The 22,806-nt window shown below is 40.9% G+C and overlaps 1 protein-coding gene across 1 annotated transcript in view; it reads left to right on the top strand.

The window, feature by feature from the left end:
- Positions 1-22,806, top strand: part of KCNH5 (potassium voltage-gated channel subfamily H member 5) — a 155,320-nt gene that overhangs the window by 88,570 nt on the left and 43,944 nt on the right. The window contains exons 8-9 of the mRNA XM_085061131.1: positions 5,547-5,746; positions 17,169-17,421. Coding sequence (XP_084917257.1) covers positions 5,547-5,746; positions 17,169-17,421 — 453 coding nt within the window. The remainder of the gene's footprint in view (positions 1-5,546; positions 5,747-17,168; positions 17,422-22,806) is intronic.

Raw genomic sequence — 22,806 nt, 5'->3', positions numbered from 1 at the left:
GCTGAAAGCCCTCATTTTAATAAGAATTTATGCATAAGGAATGCCAAATGGCCAAGTGCCTCCAGAGCAGCTGTCCCCCTCTCCTGTGCAGTGTCCCCTGCAAGAGGAGGAACAGTGATTGTGAGTTCCTACAGTTTACTACTGATAATCACCTAATTTACATAATCATTTAGTTCTTGTCAAGCAAGTATCAGTGTTAACGGGGATTTTACAGCCTTATCTTTATTATCACCATCCTCTTAATTTAGAGTTTGCTTTACTGTAGTGTCAGGGAACTGCTGGGTCAGGAAAGCAGGGCTGGATGTCAGCTGGATCCACGGAGGAGCTGTGCATCTCCTGGGACTGCAGTGTGGGATGTGGGAATGCATGGATGGCACCAGGGGATGGGATCAGACTGGAATCTGGAGTCATGGTGGGCTTTTGACCAGACACAGCTGTGTTCAACTGCCCCCTGATTCCAGCAGTCAGATGGTTTTGGTGAGGAGTTCAGGGCTGAATTTCACTGCTGAATCCAGACCTCTGCACATTAGCTTCTCTGTAAGGTTGGTGTAACAATGCATTGTTGGGGCTTATAGGAGGATAAATACATTGGATGATGTGGCATGGGATGGTCTGCCTGCAGGGGTGATTGCAGAAAAGTTTTTTTGATGCTTTGGATGCTTTTGGAAGAAACATTTAAAAGCTAGTGTGCTCTGGTGTTGGCATCTCCTCCCTGTAAATGGGGAGCAATTGTATTTTAAAACTCTGATTGAACACTGATGTAAAACATTGCTGGGATGGTGGAGGGTGCTTTAACAGCAAAATATTTACTGGGACAAGGGTTCAGAATCAGCCTTTTGAAGGCCTGTAAAACCAGGGGACTGTGTTGGTGCTTTCACTGGCACAGCTGGCAGACAGGAGTGTCCCTGCAGGGGAGGTGGGAGGCTGGGGCTGGCATCAGAGAAGTGCTATAAAACAGTGATGAGGGAGGGGGCTTAGCAGGATTTTTTTTTCTCCCAAGTAGTACACTTGGTTGAAATGTGTTGGTGGATTTGAGGAAAGCTATTTCTGTTAAGGAAGTGGCAGCTTTTTTTGCTGCTGCAGCATCTCAGCAAGCTGTTTGACGTTGGAGATGGGCACTGCCTGGTGCTGCACCAAACAGTTCTGCAATCTGAGCAGATTAGGGTGAGGTGGAAAGAAATAGCAGAGAACTGGTCAGCTTTTAAAATCATAAATCAGATATTTGGGTACTGGGCTTCTGTCAGTTTATGCTTAGTAGTAGTGGGTGACCCTGTCTGGATGGCAGACACCCATCATAGCTGGACAGGGGAGTGAAAATATAATGAAGTTTCATGACTTAAGGTAAGGACTTGGAGAGATCATTCACCAAATACCAGCACAGGCAAAAAGACTCAAATTGGAGATATTAACTGTGTTTAGTACTGACAAAATCAGAGCAGGATAATACAAAGTAAAATATGACCTTAAAACCACCTTTTCCTCTCTGCTAACTCTACCTCCTCCCCACCAGCAGCGCAGGGAGATGGGAATGGGGGTTATGGTCACTTCATCCCAGGTTGTTTCTGCCACTGCTTCAGGAGAGGAGTCCTTCCCCTGCCCCAGGGTGGGTTGTCTCCCACGGGAGAGAGTTCTCCATGACTTTCTCCAATGTGAGGTCATCCCACGGGCAACAGTTGTCCCCAGAATGCTCCAGGTTGGGTCACTCTTCCACGGGGTGCATTCCTTTAGGCACAGCTTGTCCAGAGTGGGTCCCTCACGGGGTCACAAGTCCAAGACTGCTCCAGTTGGATCCTCTCTCCATGGGTCTGCAGATCCCTGCCAGGACCCTGCTCCAGCCTCCCACGTCATCACAGCCTCATAAAATCATTTCAGTTGGAAATGACCTCTAAGATCAAGTCCAGCCATCAACCCAGCCCTGCCAAGCCCACCACTAAATGTCCCCAAGTGCCACATCTACACATCTTTTAAATCCCTCCAGGGGTGGTGACTCCACCACTTCCCTGGACAGTCTGTTCCAGTGCTGGACACTCCTTCAGTGACAAAATATTTCCTAATTTCCAATCTGACCCTCCCTTGGCACAACTTGAGGCCATTTCCACTTGTCCTGTCTCTTGATACTTGGGAGAAGAGGCTGATACACCCTGGCTAATCTTCTTTACAATTGCAGTTTAGAGGAACTAAATATGTATATGCTTAGATTAATAATACTCTAGCATAGAGCAGGACATAAGGAAAATCAGATCTCTCCATTAAGCCTTCAGTTCCTTAAGGCAGATGTTCCTATCTGGATGTATTTAGCATATGGTCAGGATAATAAGAGATCTGAAATGCTTTGGGATTATTTAGGTAACTCTGAGTAATTTTTTTTTTCTTTTTCAGAGAGTTCCATATTTTTAAACAGGCTAAAATATTCAAGTAACACTATTGCTGAATCATTCAGAAATGTTTTATATACATACAAATATAGTAACAGATTTTATATGTAAAAATATATAATACTTAAGTTCTTGCATGTAATTTCGGGGAGATTTTCCACACTGAAGAGTAAAAATAGAAACTAAGATAACAGTTGGACCACTTACTCACCTTTAGGACTGAGAAAAAATATTTCTGCATCATTACATCAAATTTATCTCTATAAAATGTAGTGACTGAAGACTGTTCCAGATTTACACACATAGAACAATTGAGTTAATGAGTGTTGCATGACTGTTATGTAGGAACATTCCTGTTATGTAGGAACACAACAGGAAATGTTTGGAGAAATTCAAGTCATTAAAGAGAAGGTAAATAAATACAGTTTGACCTAAGTAGTCCTTTCATCAAATTGGGTAATTTCACCTTCAACCTCATCTCTCCTGTTCATGGTAAACTGAGAGACTAAATGAAAACTATTAAAGTGTATGAATACCTTTAGAGATTTCTTCAGAGGTTGTTTAAATACTTTTACTGTAAAGAGAGGCACAGCATTTGATTTTCTTTCAGAACCTTTTGAAGTGTTTTTTACTGCCAATTTCACCTGCCAAAAATAATTAAAATACAGTAAAAGTGAAATGCCCTTGGTAGTGCTCCCCTGCCTATTTTAAAAAAAAGCTGAGGGGTAAGACTCACACTTGTCACTTCAAGATTTGCTCGTTAAATTGGGATTCTCTGAGAAATCTTCACTTGCTAATTATGGACACTAAGAGTTATTGATGGAGAGCCTCTGAAGGTAACAGCAGCATTAGATGCTCTCCAGCACATCCAAATTTTTATTGCATACCAAGACCTGCAAAACAGTAAAAATCAACTTTCTACACATGACCTCCTTTTCTAGATACCATATAGAGAACAAAGATGGGGAGCAGATTTACAGATAGAGGTGGCTTTTCCATGCCAAATTATGAGAAATCTTCTCCAAACCCCTGCAATCCAACCTCAGCAGATACCAGGGTGGGCATGAGGAGAGTCTTTGAGGCACAGCTTCAGAGCTGTGAAGATCTAAGGAGGTTCCCTTTAACTCTTTGCCAAAGATTCCCCATGCAGTAACTTGTGAGACAAGTGGAGTATTTGGATGAACTCGACCATTTCTGCCATTTCCAATTCATAAGGAAGGCTTTGGTTTCCAGCAAAGAGATAATGCTGAGTTGGTCTGAGCAAACTCCACAGGCTTTGGGCTGGTGGGTTCTGGCTCAGTGAGGTATTGCTGGATAATGTCTACAGGGATTCTGTGGGCTTGATCCAGTGATTTATTCTATCCTTAATTTCTTGAACAATTTTTTTTTTTTTTTTTTTTTTTTTGAAGTACAACTTTCCAGGACCCTATATCAGGAGACAGAGAGCTAGAATTCCAGTTCTGGCTGTATATTTTCTACATATCCTCTCTGCCAGGAGGAGGTAATAGGTGCCAGTTGCTTCAGACAAGCTGTTTTCACCACGGCATTCTTAGCTGTTCCCAACCTGGCAGGTGTCAGAGTTGGATCTCTCTGTGCGAGTCTTGCAGGGCACATTTTCAGTCATCCTGTGTCCTCTGGGTAGGTCTGCATTTCCACTTGGGTTGTAGGCATTGGATTTGCAGATGCAGTCTAGCTGTAGTTACAGGTTGTAGAAATTCTACTCCTGCAGCAAGACAGCATTTTGGGGGCAATTAGGGCTTCTCTGTACATTTGTAATGATTTGCAGCAGCATCTAAGATCAGATGAGACATTATGCCCTCACATACCTGATGAGATGAGTGCATGATAAATCAGCAGCTGTTCAGAAGGATGAGGGATGTTGCACTTAGGAGAAGCAATACTTCACCAAGTTTGTCCTGCTGCAAAAAGTCCAAAAGAGCAGAGAAAGCTAAAGGAATAAAAAAGTTGTGTGGCATTCATCCATCTAAACTTTTTTATAATCCATATGCTTGTGCTCTGAAGTGGTGATATATGTCTGAATGGATACAGAGATGGAGAAAATCTTTCAGTAGCTCGCAGATATGATGCAGCCATCAGCAAAGCAAGGAAAAAACCTACCTTTGCAACAAGCTTTACTTCTGGACATCACATAGAGTATTAATCTGCTGTGTTTTCTAAACCAGAAACCTCTTGCTCATTTTTGCTACACATTGTGTACCTTGCTTGGAATGATCCTGTATTTGTGATGAACTTTGATATCTGATTTCTACCTGAACACATGAAAAAGCACTGTGTGAAATGGAAGTACAGTTCTTCTATTTGATAGAGTTTAGGAGAGCACCACGTTTCTTTAAAAATGCCACCTCTCACGTAGGGGTGATGAACAATAGTAAATTAGTGTGAAACAAAGTGAGATTTCTGGAATGAGGTGGAAATGGGTTGTGCAGAGGGAAGACATTTATGCACTGAGTGATGGAAGGCATTTTTTCCTTTCACAGTGGCTTATTTCTTACCATTTGTGTACTGCAGTTGGGTTTTTTTTGGTGGGTTTTTTTAAGCAATATTCATAGCTGAATTCTGTTATAAAGTACCTCTGAACAAAGATTATTAAAAATGACAGGCGCATTTCTGTGTATTTGATAATGTCAAGAGCAGAAGTAATGCAGCACATTGGTGTTATGAAATACCAGAATATTCCTCTTTTCTTCAAAATCTGTAATGTCTAATGTAAGAATGTAATTTTGGGCTTGTTTGCAAGTGTAATTACATTGTGAAGCAATAAGACACCTAAAACTTGCTTGACTTTAAGAGCATCTTGCAATCCACTACTGTTCAAGACAGCACTAGTAAAGGTGTGTGCATTTAAGTTTTGTCTTAAATGCTTTGTCAGATTTAGGCTTTATAAATTACCTGCTCTGTATGGGCATTATGACTGATTTTGTAAATTAATGCACATGGGGTGGCTGCATGAGCTGTGTGGGTAAATTCAGTAAACAACTCTGTACATATGCATGTTTGAGGAGGTGTCCATAAATAGAAATTCTCAGTTTACATCTACGTATTTGTGGTAATCTGTAACCAAACATAAAATTCCCTGACATTATCTTTGAATTATGAACAGCATTTACTAGAGCATACATGTTTATTTTCAATTTATTTATTTTTTTCCAGCTCTTCTTTATGCAACTATTTTTGGGAACGTCACCACCATTTTCCAGCAAATGTATGCCAACACCAACCGCTACCACGAGATGCTGAACAACGTGAGGGATTTCCTAAAATTATATCAAGTCCCAAAAGGCCTTAGTGAAAGAGTCATGGATTATATCGTCTCAACCTGGTCCATGTCTAAAGGAATTGATACAGAAAAGGTATGAGTACCTGAGGTAATGGTTTAGATAGCAAGAGTTTGTGTCCATTGTGTGCTTTCTTAGCAACTGGAGTGTATAGCAGCATTTAATTTATTAGCACATCCTTAACTGCATGCTACACCTTTGTCATGTTTGTGTTTGGAAGGAAAACTGGTTGTTTTAAAAATGGATTGTTTTGCTGCTTTGAAAAGATGCCTTTATTTTTCATTGTGGTAAATATTTTCTGCTTTCTTAATTTGTCTAAATACTAAATCATTTTAATGTACTTAACTATTGAAATCAATGGAGAATTGGTCTTCAAATTAGCCCGAGAACATAATTTTGTGTCTAAACTACATCAGTATCATCCTGAGAAGTATTGGCATCTGTGCATTGCAATTAAATGAGTTTGATTGGCTTGGACCTTTTGCTGATGCCCAGGACATCAGCATATCCATCAGCATAATCAGTATAGGACTTAATGGCAGTAGGGATTGATCTCCTCAAGCTCAGATCTCAGGATTGGCACTTCAGGCCTTTGGCAGGGAGGTACAGAGAATGTGATACTGTTGGCATCCAGGCAGGGTGGAAGTCCTGCAGGACTTTAGCCCTCAGAAGGGAATGGTCATTTAGGTTTCTTCAAAAGCTGATTAAAGAAGGTCATCTTTGGAGAGTGATTCATTATGTTCCAGGGCTGACCTCATGAATTGTCCTCAAGACCTCTCTTTCTGCACTGTGTGTGCAGTGAGTCTGTCCAGCTTTGGATATTTGAGACAGCTGAAGTCAGATGGGAGAGAGGTTCCACCTGCAATGCCTTGAGTGTAAGGCAAGATAAAACAGTTTTAGGTACAGATTTTTGTTCAGTGAAGATCAGCAGTGCTCCTGTGGCTTCTGAGGACCTGGTGCACATCAGCTTAAATTAGGCATTCAAGCTCCAGTAGCCATGATTTCTCTCCTAGGAACTTAAAAGCCAATTGTCTGAAGGAGGGTAAGGAAGAGTCATGGCAGATGAATATCTTGAAATGTGCTTGCAGAGCTTCAAAGTTATTTCTTCAGTGGAATCTATGGTGAAATATGGGATGGTGGTGCAGATTGCTCAGTATGCCAGGATGAAGTCTCTACACTGAAAAATTTAGTCTTACATCATGCTGGTGCAACAGCAGTTCTCTTATTTATCATCTGCTGTGAAATTCAGTTTACCATCACCAGTGCAACTACTTTAAGTAGCAAAAATTTTTTTCTTTGATTCTCATGCTTCAGTATGCCACATTTTTCAATATGTTAACTTCTTACACACTAATACCCTAATTTCCTAATCCTGATTCACACATGTTAAAAGCAAGCTTTTATATTCTAAACTACTGTAAATGCATTCAGCCCTATTGTATAAACTTCAAACTACATGAGAATTCAACTTTCATTTGCATTTATCTCCTCGCAGTTAAGCCAGAGTCTTGTGTATTCCACTACAGTTTCATTAGATTTAATGATGCTTTGCAGTTAATTGGAGAACCTATGCTTTAATTACTGAAATTTCCTACCGCAGTTTCCGCATGTCCGGTTTTATAGATTATAAAAATGCAGTTAGAGCCATAATCTCCAACTCATGGCAAGCATTATTCTCTGGTCTGTAAGATGGAGTGGCTGCTTAGCTAGATAATTAATATACTTGTAAAATCTGTGACTTAGGTTTTTAACAATTTTCCCTTGGTGAAGACTTACCTAAACATAAGCCTGCATCCAAAACTGATTTAAAACAGTGGAAGGATTTCAGGAACCTGGACAACCTTTGCATCTGGACATCAGTAGTTGCAGCTAATCAAGCTTCCCAGAAAAGCCCATGTTACAGAAGAAGAGACAAGAGACATGCAAGTACTTGAGCACTGGGTTGGATATTTTTGGTGTTTTGTGTCCCTTAGAGCCTGCAAGTCTGCAAAAGCAACAGCTCCAGTGGCCTGTGGTGCCTGCACAGAGCATCCCAGGGGCTGTGTGAAGGCAAGGATCAGGAAGTTTGCTCTCTGCTGCAAAAACCTTGGCTTTAGCAAAAGCTTGGAAAGCTGTGTCATAGCCAATCTTACATTTATCTCCACTCAGGAAGGTGTGAGGATGTGCTTCACCCGAAGAAATGAGAAAGTAAAGTAAATTCCGTCTGAAAAATCCTGGAAACAGAGGTACAGTTCCAGAGATTGCTCATCTAGGGTGGATATTTCTCCTGCCTCAGGTCCCTCCTTACCCTTTCAAGCCTCGCTGTAAGACCCTCTGCTCTGAAATTGCATCCATGTGCACCAAACCTAGAGCAGCAAGGGGATGGAGCACAGGGACCTCCCAGGTACCAAGGGCCAGGTCAGATTCATTCTTGGGGATCCAGAGGGGCTAATGGGATGCACTGCACCTGCAGTTGAATTTCTGAGTCCAGGCAGTGCTCCAGTTTGGAATCAGGGATTATTGTTCCAGGTCTTGGATTGCTTCTCTGCACTGCTTTTTCCCACAGCCTGGACCTGACCTTGGAGGTTTCTACCAGTTTCATTTTTGAAGCTCCAGTAATGACATTCTGAGCAGTCTGTTGTAAGGATGTATTTGCATCACATGATTTCCCACTTTTCTCAATTTTTATGAACTTTTCATTAAGATTCTAATTATCCTGCAAAACACGTGTGCTCATGACACAAGATAATTACTGAGGAATTTCAGCTTTTCCTTTTCCATCAGACAGATCAGGCAGTTTCCATCATCCAATGATGTTTTTCAATCTAATATACACTATTACATCCTAAATTGTTCTAAATATATCACCACTGTCACACTGGAATATGTTTTGCAACATCATTTGCCCCAAATTTATAATACATTTAATTCAGTCACTCAGCAGTTGAAATGTCTTTATTTTGAAACCCAAATTTAAAGAACAAGAGGGAAGAATGAGATTTTTTATATGAGTGTTACAGTAAGTTACAGTAAGTTCCTATGGTGTTGAACAATCCTAGCACTGATGGAACAACAGTAAACACATGCATGTGTTTCTTTGATAACTCTAGATTTTAAATTAATATGCTCAAAAATAAAATACAAGTTAAGAACTTGATTGAAATTACAACCACTTCTCTTGCATTGATTTGTTGCCTCACATATTTATTCCTGAATAACACATTAAGTGGGTAGAACCAAAGAAGATCTTGGCTAAAACTGAGGATGAATCCTTCCATGAAGGCAAAGTGGAAGTTAGAGTGGAGGAGTTTAAGGGAAGGTGTAGTCCTGGCTGCTTGTGCATCAAGATGTCCTAATAAGAATTTTAAGCCCCAGTGTGTTTTCCTTGTGTGGAATAGGACTTGGTGTCCCACACTGAAGTGATTGGTGCTTTCAGCTCATAATTTTGGCTTCCCTGATCTCCTTGGAAATAGCTCATCTTCAAATCCCGTCTTCAGACCACAGCTCTTTCTGAGTGCTCACAAACAAGGAATTAACAGTGACACTAAAAGCATTAGCATATTTATTGTTATTACCTAAAGGGGAAGCAAGTGGCCTCTGATCCATAATCTTAAATCACTTAAATATGAGATCCCTCCTTTGACAGCTGGGATGAGAAATGTAAAATGTGCACAGGGACTTCTACCTCCTGGTGTAACAGTGCTTCAAACAAGATGGGCTTTTCATTTTTTTATTTATTTTTTTATGTTTAGTGACACAGGTTTTGGGGTTGCTCATCTAATAATGAACAGGGTTAAAAACATGACAAAACTGAAAAGCCTTTATGCATTTAACAGTATCTATCATCTGTCAGAAACTGGGTTGTTTTTTTTCTGAGAGGTAAAAAAGAGGCAGTACTTTCTGTGTATATGACCATTTTAAAGTAGATAAAAAAAAATCTTTGCAGTAATAATTTGTTATATGAAACATACTGGATTCAAATCTCTTAGTTTTTATTAAAATCTCCAGGCAGCAAATGAGAAATTTATAGATACTAGCTCTTCTGTAAGAAATAGGTCATTATCCAGGAAAGCAGAACAACCATTAACTAACATGCAGATGTGTCAAGGTTTTATCTAATGATAACACTCTGAAATGTCTGTAAAATCCAATGATTTTCTTATCTTGACCTCTGTGCTGTTGTATGGCTTACAGTTTGCTCAGAAAGCAATTAAATAAATGTCTATCAAGTTTTAATAGCAGTTTCCTTCAGAAAAGCCATAGGTTGAATGAGAAAAAAGGCATCTTATTTAGTTTTAACCTGAACATCAGTGGCAATTGGGATAATGAAAGCCAATTCCACATTACACTGACTGAAATGGAAATCACAGGAAAATAACACAGGATTAAAATTATTCACTGCTGGCCCAGTAAGCTTTCATAAAGGAGATGAGTTTATGGTAAATAGACACAGGTTGTAACTTCATTAAACATTAACCTACATGAGGACAGTGCAGCTTATTCATGTTTGCTGTGAATAAGTGCTTCAAGAGCTGTAGAAATAATTAGTGATACCCTGAGACAACCAGAGGAATCAGGCTGCCAATCCTGCCATGTCCCATCACATCTGAGGTGTCTGTAAGTGCTGGCTGGATTTCCTTGTGCATGACCAGGGGTAGAAGACTCTGCCAAGCTTCGTGGCCAAACAGATCTTCTGAAAAATTAGCTGTGACAGCTGCACACAGTTCCCTGCTGGAAAGGGCAGGTAGAAATCATTTGGACAAGTATTTTGGTTTTGTAGAGGCTGTAGTGGTTGTTGGTCGTTCCTTGCAGATGGGGATAAGGTGAACAAGGAGTCATCCCTCACCTCACAGAGCTGGGCTAGGAACAGGTACAGCTGGAATCCAGGGAAATCCTGGAGAGTGGGAAGCAGGAGAGATGCTCAAGGTCTCACTGTCCTTCTGTGAGTGGGGCCTGAGCACCCCTGGGGATTTCTGCTTCCCCTTTCTGGATGGTATGGATTGTTTACCTCTTGTATGCACTCTTATCCACAGTTATCTCTTCCTTTTGGATGTACTATCTTGGGATTGATACACAATAAACGGTGAACTTCCCATACTGAGGAAATGCATGGGATATGGAGCAGCTCACGAGCTTTATTCCTGGGGGAATAAGCCCTGAGTGGATGGGCTGGGCAATTTCCTGAGAACTGCCACTAAAGGGATGGAGCAGAGAAAGGGGATCTCAGTTCCAGACCACATCTCAGGGAAGGTTTTCTGCACATCTGTTTTCATCCTTCATTTCCTTGAATGACTTCACATAAAGTTGTGTTTTAAAAAATGAAGCCACCTCCAGAAGATGCACAAAATAAATTAGTGCACTGAAAGATTTCATTCTCCCAGGGGCGGCCTTAGTGCCAGAAACCATTGGGACTTGAGAAATTCTTTGATGTATGACATATTCTTTCTGATGGTTTTTTCCCTCTTTTATCTAAAAAGTTGGGGTATAATGACAGATTTCCTTGTAGTGTGCTATCCTTTGCCCCATTAGAAGGCCATGCAATAAGGTTGCATGTATAGGTATTACAGCAAAACTGAAAACAATAAAACCTTGAAATATGCAACTCTTAGGCTACCTGGGATCTACTGCTTTGGGTGATCCATGGATGTTATTAGTGTGCCTCACTTTTCAGTACATTAGACAACCAGTAGCCCCTGTGCTAGTGAACCACTTGATTCCTTAAAAGACATGGTGGTGCCTCTCATCTTGCCCTGATTTTCAAATGCTTAGCCAAATTCTATCTGTGTTGACATAACTGAATTTGATGAAATCTACAGCCAGTTTCTAGGGATTTTTTTAACATCTCTAAAAGGTTACTCAGTTAAAAAAACAAGTTAATTGTGTTACTATACCACTAAATCTATCAATTTTAATCTCTGGTTCAGCTCATGTATTATTAATAAGAAAACAAGCCAAACTCAACTCCAATGTGATTTTCAGATCTCGATTTCTAAACATTTAAATCCAAGTGACCTTGGATCTTACTGCAATTAAAACAGAGCACACCATTGCTGCTGAAATTCAGTTCTTAGTGCCAAGAAATTCAGTGATGTATTAAAGACTACATTAAAGCATGCAGGGTTAATTACAGCTCAGCTCCATACATCATCTTTGAGATACAAAATTACCTGATTATTACAGAAAAATGCTCTGTGATTTGCCAATCAGCTGTTTTCTTACCTTTGTCTCTTTAGCCTCCATCCAGTGCTGAATGTAACACTTTTAGCCAGGCCTGAAAAAGAATTCCACACTCAAATGAGCCAAATCTTTCTAAAAATCTGAGTAACTTGGTCAGATGCCTAGTGAGTGTTGTGGGTTTTTGGGAAAGAACTGACCTTGATTCTGACTGCTGAAAATGTCTGAAAACCCAGAGTGGCCTTTCTCCACAAAATAAAAAGAGCTATCTGTGGCCTCAAATGGGTTAGAAGTCGGAGGAGTTTATTTTCTATATGTTCAAAGCTGGCATTTCTAGTATCTTTGATATTTATTGCAGTTATTAATTTAGGAAACAGTCCTTGTTATTACAGTACAGACTGTCTAAGCTCTTGGCTTGGTTATCTGGCAATAATTTCCCTACCTACAACCCCCAGAACATGGGAATCCTGAATGCTGAAAGAGGATTGACAATACCTGATGTTTGTGATTCACTGGCCTCTTCCCCGTTTTGTTGACGAGCCTTAACAGATTCTGTAATATCTGCTAAGCCATCCTGTAGTGTTTTCCAGCTGGGGAAGACTTTTTAACAAATTCTTAAACATGTAAACCCATCCTAAAAGATATTGTTTGGACATGTTCTTAATCTGTACGGTTTTTGTTTTGATTCATTTGCTTTTGTTTGAATATTTTATAATCTGTGCTCCCTGTAGAGCTCTTTGAGCTGTTCAGGAGGCTTATCTTGAACTGCCTGCACATGCTGAGGAAACAGATGAGACAGTTAAAAAATCAGATGGAGCCTCCCAGGGAGTTGAATTCCCCACCCCTAGAGACTTCGAGCTGAAAAGAGTGTGAGAAGTTTTGTGCCAATTCCCCCTGGGTCTCCCAGAGCTGATTCCTGCCTTTCCCAGTCTCCAGCAGGAAGCACAAACTACCTCTCACTGTCAGCATTTTCCATATGAGATGATTTAGGGATGATGGTGGTGTTGTGTTGGGGTCTGTTGGGGTGCCAGCTGGTGATGGCAGAGCTCAGCAATTGCCTTGTGCTGGCTTTGAGGAGGTTTAGTTTTCTGTGCAGAGAGGGAAAGTGATAAATGTTGTTCTGTGCTTTCCTTTCTCCTATGTCAGCTTTGTAGTGGCCCAGGTCTTTGTGGATACCTGTGTGCCTTTCATGGAGCCTTGCTCCTTTCCTGGTAAAATCAGTTTATATAACCAGCAAAGATTCTCCTCTGGGTAGAATTCAGCTTTCTCCTCTGATTTTGCACTGATGCATAGCAGGTTCTGTTCTTTCATGCTGCCTGAATGCAGAGGGGAGAGCTGGCTGCAAAGTCTGTGGCTGTAGATGTGTTTAACCCCTCCCTTAGCAAAGCAGTGCCATCACAGACCTTCATATCCTCCCTGCCTTAAAACTGCAGCTTTCACTGCCAAAGGTTGTGAAATCGCCAAGGAAATTTCCTCTGAAGTTTGTCTTGGTGCTTTTAGCTGAAAGAACATACAGGGTAGAACCAATAGCCCAGCTGAACTTTGGTTTTGTTGCCAGGATGTGTTGAAGACATTTCCTTAACAGTGAAAAAATTGGCTGTGCGTTGTTGCAGAATGTCCTCTCTCTTAACCTGAATTTCTTTTTTACACCCACATGTGTGCATTTGTGCCCAATATGGAATTGGGAACAAAAATGGTGCTACTGGTTTGTATCTTTTTAGTTGCATGCTGCATTAAAGATCCTGAGATGTCAGTGAGAGCAATGCCCAATAAGAATGTCCCAAGTCTTGAATTATCAAAAAGGGCTCATTTTCAGGTGAATATTTATTTGAAGTTCTCATTTGAAGAGCGTGCAATATCTGAATGTTGCAATTGTCTCTTTGCTCTCTTTTTTCCCTTACCTATATCTCCATTTATCGTTAGCAGTCAACAGTGCCTTGCCAAATCTTTTAATATTAATTTGTTTTAGTTGTCATCTATTTCATTCTCTGTTCTCAATGCCTATGTAGCAGGCAAGAAAACTCAAATTAAGCATATTTGTTCCTGGCTAACTCTTGGATCATTACTCATTTACTGCTGAACTAGTTGATAAGTGATATCTCCATATATCTCTGTACAGTGATTTGTCATTAGGAGAATCACTTTATCATTACATCAGAAAATTCCTGAATTATGCTTTCTAAGACTGGTTTTTTTTCTGTGCAATGGATTTTTTTTCTGTCCCTTCATATTACAGTGTGTAATGACAGACATGCTTGTGTCTATAAAAAGAGTAATTCTTTGAGTGTTTGCTTTTAATACTCTGTATTTGAGTCTGTATTTGTGAGGAAATAGTATGCTGCTTTGCATCCAAGTGGCTTTTATTCTTGAGGGACACAATTATTTTGCATTCCAACCAAACAAAAGGTTCTGGAACACCTCAGAATCTTACAGGAAAAAAACCTCTGCAACAGTTTAACCAATTTGTCCTGCAGTTTGGAAGCTTAAAAGCTAAAATTTGGTAATCAGTCATGTATGAACACAGACATTTTTCTTAAGAGCAATGTTTGAGAATTCCTAGCTCGTGGCCTTGTTAAGTCAAAAGCACTTAAATTTCTGAAAGTATTAAAGGGACATAAAAAACTTATAACCATGATTCAGGCCCAAGAGTAGATAAAAATGTTAAAAATCATCCATCATGGTAGAAAATAAAGCAGAATTTTTCATTAAGTTACTGTTGAGATGAAGAAAGATGGCATGTTTCTCCTTTATTATAATAAAGACAAACTTTCTCTTTGATCCAGAAATAAGGCTGAGGAGAAACAATCACTCTCAAAAGTAATCTTTGTTTTTTTACTGAGAAACTAAGGTGTGCCCATATTTCTAATGGTAAAAGGAATGACTCAGGTAAATACAAGTTTGTAAAATTGACATTTGCCCCTACTAAATTATGGAAATGTGATACAGAATATGGTCTACAGTGACTCAGACTAGGTATTATTACTAATGCAAATGATGGCTTATAGAAAATATGTCTTGTCAAATGTGTTTATTACTAATTTTTATGATAAAACATACTTCTGAAAGGTATTTTAATGTGTTCTGTAGAACATTTTGTTACAGAAAAATATCATTAACCCAAATTGACTTACTCAATGTTAAATAAAATAAAAACTAATTATCTGGTAGCTCTGGGAAGGTGGTTGTAAGTGAGAAAACCTCATTCAGGGGGAGGTTTCCAAAGAGCCTGTGCTTCATAGAGTTAGGTAGAAAAAGCATCATCTGTCTCTCTTGTTTTTTTAAAGATGAGATTGAGAGGTGACCTGGTCATATTCTATGAACACCTACATGTGGAAGAGATTTTTGATTATTGCAGGTCTTTTATCTCAACAAGATAATAGATTCTCTGGCTGTTGGCTGAAAATAAAAAAATCAGTTCAGAAACAGCACATGTTTTGAAAGAGAGAGTAGCTGTCCATTGGGACAACTACCCTTTGTAATTTGAAAACATCAAGTGAAGACCTTCTAGGCTATAATTTTACCAGGTATTCTGGGACTGATGTGAAAATTTCTAGTGGAAGAGCTTAGTGTAGATGGTTGCAGTAGCCTCTTCTCACCTCTGACTGTCATAGAATGGGAGAATAACTTCTACTTCACCTTTTTGCATTCACTGTGTCTTTGATCCCAAAGGAACTTGGATCTGTTTAAATAAGAAAAGGACTAAATATTATTATTAAAATATAATTTATTTATTATTTTCACATTCTATGTTTTAAGAGCTCTAGTAATGCTTTGCAACAGTATGTTTTATAGCTCTCCTGCATTAAACAGAAATTAAAATCATGGCTTGAGTTCATTAACATGACCATTTGCCTCAAAGCTTAGTCAGGGTTGCCAGAGTCTCCCTCTGCTATTATTCCATGATAGTCAACTCCCTGACCTCGTGTCCCTGTCTCCTGCACTGTCTGCAGAGCAAGCTGCCAGATTAATTCCATACAATGAGAAATTAATCAGTACTATTGATCTGCAGTCTTCTTTAGATGAGACTTCCAGAGTGCTCTTAGTCTTGTGCTCTTTTCTACTATTTATCTTAGAAACACATTGAAAGGTTTTCTATGTTTCTCGGTGCAATTAGCTACTGTGCATTTCAGGGCTGTGAGGATGTTAGTGTGTTTAGGAGGGTGTGCAAATATTAAACACACAGTTTGCAAAGCCAGCAAGACCCACAGGTTTTCCCTTTCTTTCTTAAGGGATATTTGTGTTAGTTTTAGTAAGGAAAGCTATTTAAAGTAAAGAAACTAGCTGAAGGTCTTGTTTAATTGATCCTCTGTGAAGGTGTCTTCATGTTCACAGGACACCTTTACTTTACATTTAATAAGGTTTCATTATATTTTCCTCTTCCTTCAATTTCTCTGGATTTTCTACCCTGCAAGCCTTCCTGGGTAGGTTATTCCTTGTATGTCTCACTGAAACTGAGCCCTGGGTGTGTTTGGACGCACATCAGTAAGTGGTTACCTCCATCAGGACTCCTGAAAGCTGAGTTTTCTGGATGTGAACTAAATGTGGTGGTTTTTTCTATAATGAATGGTCTGTCTTTGCATGTCCTTGAGCTCCCTCAGCTCTGTGTGTCTGTGCTGTGCTCCTGCAGGGATTGAGCACAGCAGCAGGTGGACAGTCTGGGCTCCAGGTCTGGAGGGATTACCCCAGACGGGATTTCCACCTGCAGTTCTGGAAAATGAGTGTGAGAACCATTAGGAGTGAGCCCAGTGTAACAGAACAGTCCTGTCTTCCTTATCACCCTTTCAGACGCAGTGAAAACAGTAGATGGGTAGGAAGAGACTACCCCAAATCAGCATAAAACTCCCACCAGAAACTTTATGAAATAACTGGTGGATGGATGGATGGATGGATGGATGGATGGATGGATGGATGGATTGGTGGATGGATGGATGGATGGATGGATGGATGGATGGATGGATTGATGGATGGATGGATTGGTGGATGGATGGATGGATGGATGGATGGATTGGTGGATGGATGGATGGATGGATTGGTGGATGGATGGATGGATGGATTGGTGGATGGATTGGTGGATGGATGGATGGATGGATGGATGGATGGATGGATGGATGGATTGGTGGATGGATGGATGGATGGATGGATGGATGGATGGATGGATGGATGGATTGGTGGATGGATTGGTGGATGGATGGATGGATGGATGGATGGATGGATGGATGGATGGATGGATTTCAAGCTCCCTACCAGGCAAATCTTCAGACCCATCCCTCTGGTTATTTCATAAAGCAGTGCTCTGGTGTCCCCATTCCCAGCTGATCATTTCCCCATCTTCTCATTCCTCCAGGTCCTCTCGATCTGCCCCAAGGACATGAGAGCAGACATCTGTGTGCACCTGAACCGCAAGGTGTTCAACGAGCACCCAGCGTTCCGGCTGGCCAGCGACGGCTGCCTGCGAGCTCTGGCTGTGGAATTCCAGACCATCCATTGTGCTCCAGGGGATCTCATCTACCACGCTGGGGAGAGCGTGGATGCTCTTTGCTTTGTGGTCTCAGGCTCCTTGGAAGTCATCCAGGACGACGAGGTGGTGGCTATTTTAGGTACTGTGATCTCTGCTGAAACTCTCGTGGTTTGTGTGTTGTGTGTTTGTATTTTCCTTTTGCTGAGGTTTGAATATTAACTGTTTGAATATTGAATATTAACTAGTCTTGCCTAACATCAGCAGGGACTATGGGAGGCTAGCAATTGTCATAAGATGGGGATGCTGTGTCTCCAGAGATGCTGCTCCAGAAGCAAATCCTTCATCTTTTCTGCCATTGGGAATGCTCTTTCTGCCCAGTATGGCTCACTGGTCACAGCCACAGTGCCTCTGAGCAGGAGAGAATGGCATCTGTGTGCTTGACATCTTTTAAACAGCCTGCTGGAGGAAATGCACATTGTTCTATCTTGCTCCCTCAGGAGGATTTCCACATTAACCTTCACACTGGGATTTTGATTTGTCTGTGTTCTAGCCTAGAATGACACCTGCAAACAGCCTCTGCAAGGAAGCAAAATTTTGGCTTGTAGTGAGCTGGCTTTACAGAAAATGAAGAGTCTGATCTGACTTTGCAAAGGGATGGGGTTACACCACGTATCAAACCACAGCCATGGCAAGTCTGAGTGATGGGGGAGCTCCAGGTTAATCACCCTGTCACCCCACTCTGCTGTCTGGTTTGCCAGCAGCACGAGGGAAAGAGCCCAGTGCAGACTCTCAATAGCTTGTATGGGACTGGGAAAGGTGTGGCAGATTTTGGGACTGAGTGGTCAGCACCAGAGTGGAGGCAGGAATCCTCCCCAGAGGCAGAACCATGTAGAGGAAAAACTAGTGGCTCTGCAGGAAAACTCTCAAATACCTGTCTTGCCTCTTCAAAATAGACCCATGTGTTGTAGAACTCATCACCTGGTGAATATTTGCCTTCTCTTAAGCTGGAGCTGTGACTCCCTGAGGGAAAATCCCATAGATTCCTGCTCCTAGGGGACCTCACACCCCATGGATGCTCTGTGCCACTTCCTCCCTGTAAGGGTGGCTCCAGAGGTGTCCTGACATGTTTCCCTAAAAATGTGTGTGTTTGGGGCTGGGGTGGATTGGGCAGTGTGTGGATGGGGCTGTGTGGGAACAGCTGCCCCAGGGCATCACTTGGATTCTCCCAGCTGGAGGATGAGCTCAGGAAAACACACATCCATGCTCTTTGGAAATCCCTGCTGTGCCTTTCTGTATTCTGGTATACACTAAGGTTTTGAAAAAGAGAAATTTAATGTAAGAATGAATCTGTTTCCATATTCAGATGTGAAGTCATTATGATGAAAGCTTCTAAATCAACAATTTCCATAGGAAATTATTCTTTGTATTCCAGCTCACTGGACCATTTTATTTTTATAATTAATCTCTGTGATGATATCTTATATTTGCTTACAGTTATTTAAAAAACAAAAGGCTTAAGAGGAAGTAGCAGTATTTAAACAAATAAACGGTTTTTACAATGAAAACATTAAATATGTAATTTACTGAACTAAGAGCTATCACTAAATGGATTACATGCAAAAGTTGATTTCATTTATTAATGAATATTGTGTATTTGGGATGACATGCCAGTAAGAACTTCTTGTTTCTATCTGGTAGATGTAATAAATCCAGCATTTACGTTAATCCCCATTTGACCAGAGAGACTTTTAACCATATCTGGTTAAAGTGAATTACCTTTAATTACCAAAAGTGCCTTCGATTCTCCCATGACTCAGAGCTATGTTTGTCATGTACTACAGGGATTGGCAGAACGTGTAAATGTAACTTAAAGCAAGATAAACTGCTTCCTCTAGTCGTAGAACACACTGAAGAGCTTTTTCATGCTCTGACAGATTATTTAGCACAATAGTGAACTGAGTAATTATGTGATGTTGTGTCCTAAAATTTCACTTGTGGAAGAAAATCTCTCCCAGATGTAGTTGCAAAAGACATTTATAGTGGCAACTGTGGCACCTGAAAAAACAACTGCAGATCAGACAGAGAAAAACATAATTTTTATTGATCTGTTCTGCCTTGAGAAGTTCAAGCACAAGGAACATGAATCTGCCTAAGGGGGAGACCAGGTTTAAAAAAACAAACTAATGGGAAAACCTCAATACCTGCTTTGAATGCCCCAAGCATCTTCTGCCACACTGGTTTTCCCAGGGAAAGTCAACTTGCAGAATTGTGCTGCCAGTCTGTCCATCTTCTCCATCCCCCAGCCGTGACCTAGAGTGGAAACCTAGAGGAAATGTGATAAGTATCCTTTGGAAACTTGTCCTCATTAATTTCCTCAATGAGAGCAGCAATGAACAGGACGTGCTGTCTGCAGCCTCTGCTCTTGCAGAGGAAATAATGGTGAAGTGTGGTTTAATGCTGTAGTGTGTTATTTGCCTTGCTTAAAGAGAGAGAGAGAGAGAGAGAGAGAGAGAGAGAAGGGATGTTTTCTATTTTTTAACCCTGCTCACCTGCAGATGGATGGTTTGATGTATTTTTAAATGTGGAATAGCCTAGAAAAGTGAGTCAGGTAGGGACATCAAAACAGGTTAAGAACCTCCATCTCCCATCTCTTAGATTCATGCTTCTCTCCAAAGTGCAGAACTTCATCCTCCCTCAGGTCCTGGTGTGAATCACTCCATGATCTTCCTCCTTTTTCCCTCTGTCCATCTTCCCTTATCATGTTCCCTTCCCTTGCTGCCACAGTGGGTTGGCACATCCAGCCTCCCTGCCTGCAGAACAGTGTCCTCAGGAGACTTGGCATCTCATCCAGGTGCTTTTCTTTATTTTCCACCTTCATGGAACAGCCTTCCTTTCATTCAGCAGCACTTTTCCTGCCCCAACAGCCCCAACTTCGGTGTTTCTTGTGCTTGAAATCAGATGGAACCTGGTGATGGACAGGGCAACTTGCAGCACTGTGACATTTTGTTCCCCCCTGGTTTGATTTTGCTCTCGTTTGTGGATAATTAAATGCCCAGCCGCTGCAGTAATCAGCATTACAGAAACACCAACAGTAAGAGAATGACTCCACTTGGAGACCCACAATTTTTAGGACTCATTAATGGAGATATCCAGGTGCCCTGTGACGTTGCCCTCATCACTTACCTCCCCTTCTCGAGGCCAGGGTCCCACCTTTTGCAGGTCGTGGCTGTAGCAGGGAGCACACCACGTGCAGAGCTGGGGTGCTGCTGCACTGGGGAAAAGGAGACACAGTCATTTTAACATAACTCATCTGCAGTTGCTGGGAGAATGGAGAAGGGCAAACAGTCTTGTTTCTAATTATCAAAACTTTCCCAGCAAGCGAGGTGACCCTGAGAAGACACATCAGTAATTTTCCACCGTCTCAAGCAGGAGTAAACAATTTAACTGCCACTGCTCTGCACAGGGAGGTGTTATCAGCAAAGGAGCTCAGGAAGGACCAGGGGTTTGGAGTCCCCAGGCTAATGAAAAGAGGCTCCAGGTACCAGAGGGCACCTCATAATTCACCCTGCTGCAATTAACCTGAATTTGCTCCTGATGAGGAGTTACACATCGGTGGCAATGCCAACCAAGTGGCTCTGGAAGTTGCTTTCCAGCTCCTGCTATTTGCACAGCTGGCTGTGTAAGTTGTGCAGTAACTTAAACTGGACATATTGATTAACAAGGTTTAAAGAAGTCATTTTTTTTCAGCAGAAAAATAATGGCCCACTGCGTTCAGATGTTGATTGCAGGAATTGATCAAAAATACTGCTCAAGCTGCATGGTGATAAAAATATATTGAGCAGTGAAATCCTGGTGTGGGTTGCTGCTGAGTGAACTCAGTTTTGATAGTCAAGCCAGAAGGAATATAGATTTAATAGTTCATGTTTCAGCCACACTTAGGGTAGTGATCCCATAGTATTCAATTATTTGGCTTTATGTGTTGCATACTAATTCTCAGCATGTTCTGCATATAATTCCAGAGCAACCTGTTGTTTATTGTTATTAGACAAGCCAGACCTTATTAAAGGTCTGCTTCATTAATTATTTCCAAATGGTTATCTGGGAAGGGGATATGATGCAGTGTCAGAGGAATAGAGGAAAGTGTCTTCTGGAGTTTGTTACAGAAGCTGAAAATAGGGACGAGCCTTTTTCTGCTCTTAATGCTACTTATGTTTGGAGGTCAAAAGATTGAGTCTCCCACCAGATCACACAGAGGGGAGTTCTTTAGACAAAGAGCAGGCAGCAGCTCCCATTTGGGTGAGCAGGAGCTCCATAGCTCTCATGCATGGGCATTATTGGGATCCATGCATCAACACTTTGAATTTCCATGCCTAGAGAGCCAGGCATGTGCTTTGTGCAGGACAAGACTGACTGTGAGTGATGCACTTTGTGACATGAAAAACTGTTAGTCCACTTCCAGTTCATAGTATTAGTGGCTAATTCCATGATTTTAATTAGTTCAGTTGCAGCTTGGGTTTCTTCTCAACTGGAATGAAGGCAGCAGAATTGGCCCCTGTGTCAAATCAGCTCTTGTTAATTTATAGTGAACTTTTGTGTTGTTTTCCATGTGAAGTCGACCAAGGCAGACTAATTGTGAACATTTCCCCAGGTTAGTAACATGCACCTGGTAGCAATTTACAGAACAGGCTGTGTCCTATTTCATCTATAGGAAAAATCCCCTATGTTCCAGTGAGTTAAAGCTCTAAATTAACTAAGAGGAAAATGATTCATAGAGGAAAGGCTTGGGTTTCTTCAGCTAGCAGAACTGAAATAATTAATGTGATTCAGGCTGGGTTTTAAGTGCTGAATCTCGAAGCATTTTGCAAAATCCTTGAAGGGTTACTGGTCTGAGAACAAGTGTGATGTGCTGTCCTGCACTCTGCAGTACCATGCAAGATTTAGTCCTACTGATGCTTGTTCAAAAGTATCATTAGTTCTTACTGACAAACTTACTGAATTTTTCATATTATTTGGTAAATGTAATATATTTTTGTATCTCTCTCTGCATGATGGTTAATTATGATAGGAAACACCAATCTTAATTTAGTGCCAGCTAATGTGTTACAGATTTGATCCACAGCCTCCAGAGTCTGAAGGATTCTTTTCACTGAATTGATATGTTTTTGAATTAGACCTAAATGCTTCACTGGCAAACTTGAAAGTCTTGCCAGCACAAGAAAAGGAAAATTATTTTAAAATCATGTGATACAGTTCTTTTAAATCAGACTAAGACTTTGAGGCAATCTGGTTTGCCTTACGAGTTTTCAAGGTGGTAGGAATGGTCATGCTTTCAGGTTTATTTCCTCAGGAAGGATAGAAACCTATTTCTGTATAAAATCAAAATGGAAATATCCTGTCTCCAGGTGCTGAGGCTTCTAGAAAGATATGAGGCACTATGATACTTGCACTAAAAATGAGAGAGATAAGGAGAGAAATCTTTGTGGACCTGGGGCCCTGCTTGCAGCAGCCCCGAATGCTGGAAGAA

This window comes from Lichenostomus cassidix, chromosome 5 (assembly GCF_008360975.1).
Source record: "Lichenostomus cassidix isolate B80296 chromosome 5, HeHo_3.0, whole genome shotgun sequence".
Taxonomy (NCBI): domain Eukaryota; kingdom Metazoa; phylum Chordata; class Aves; order Passeriformes; family Meliphagidae; genus Lichenostomus; species Lichenostomus cassidix.
The sequence above is the reverse complement of the archived record's forward strand: the minus strand, read 5'-3'. Positions and strand labels throughout refer to the sequence as shown.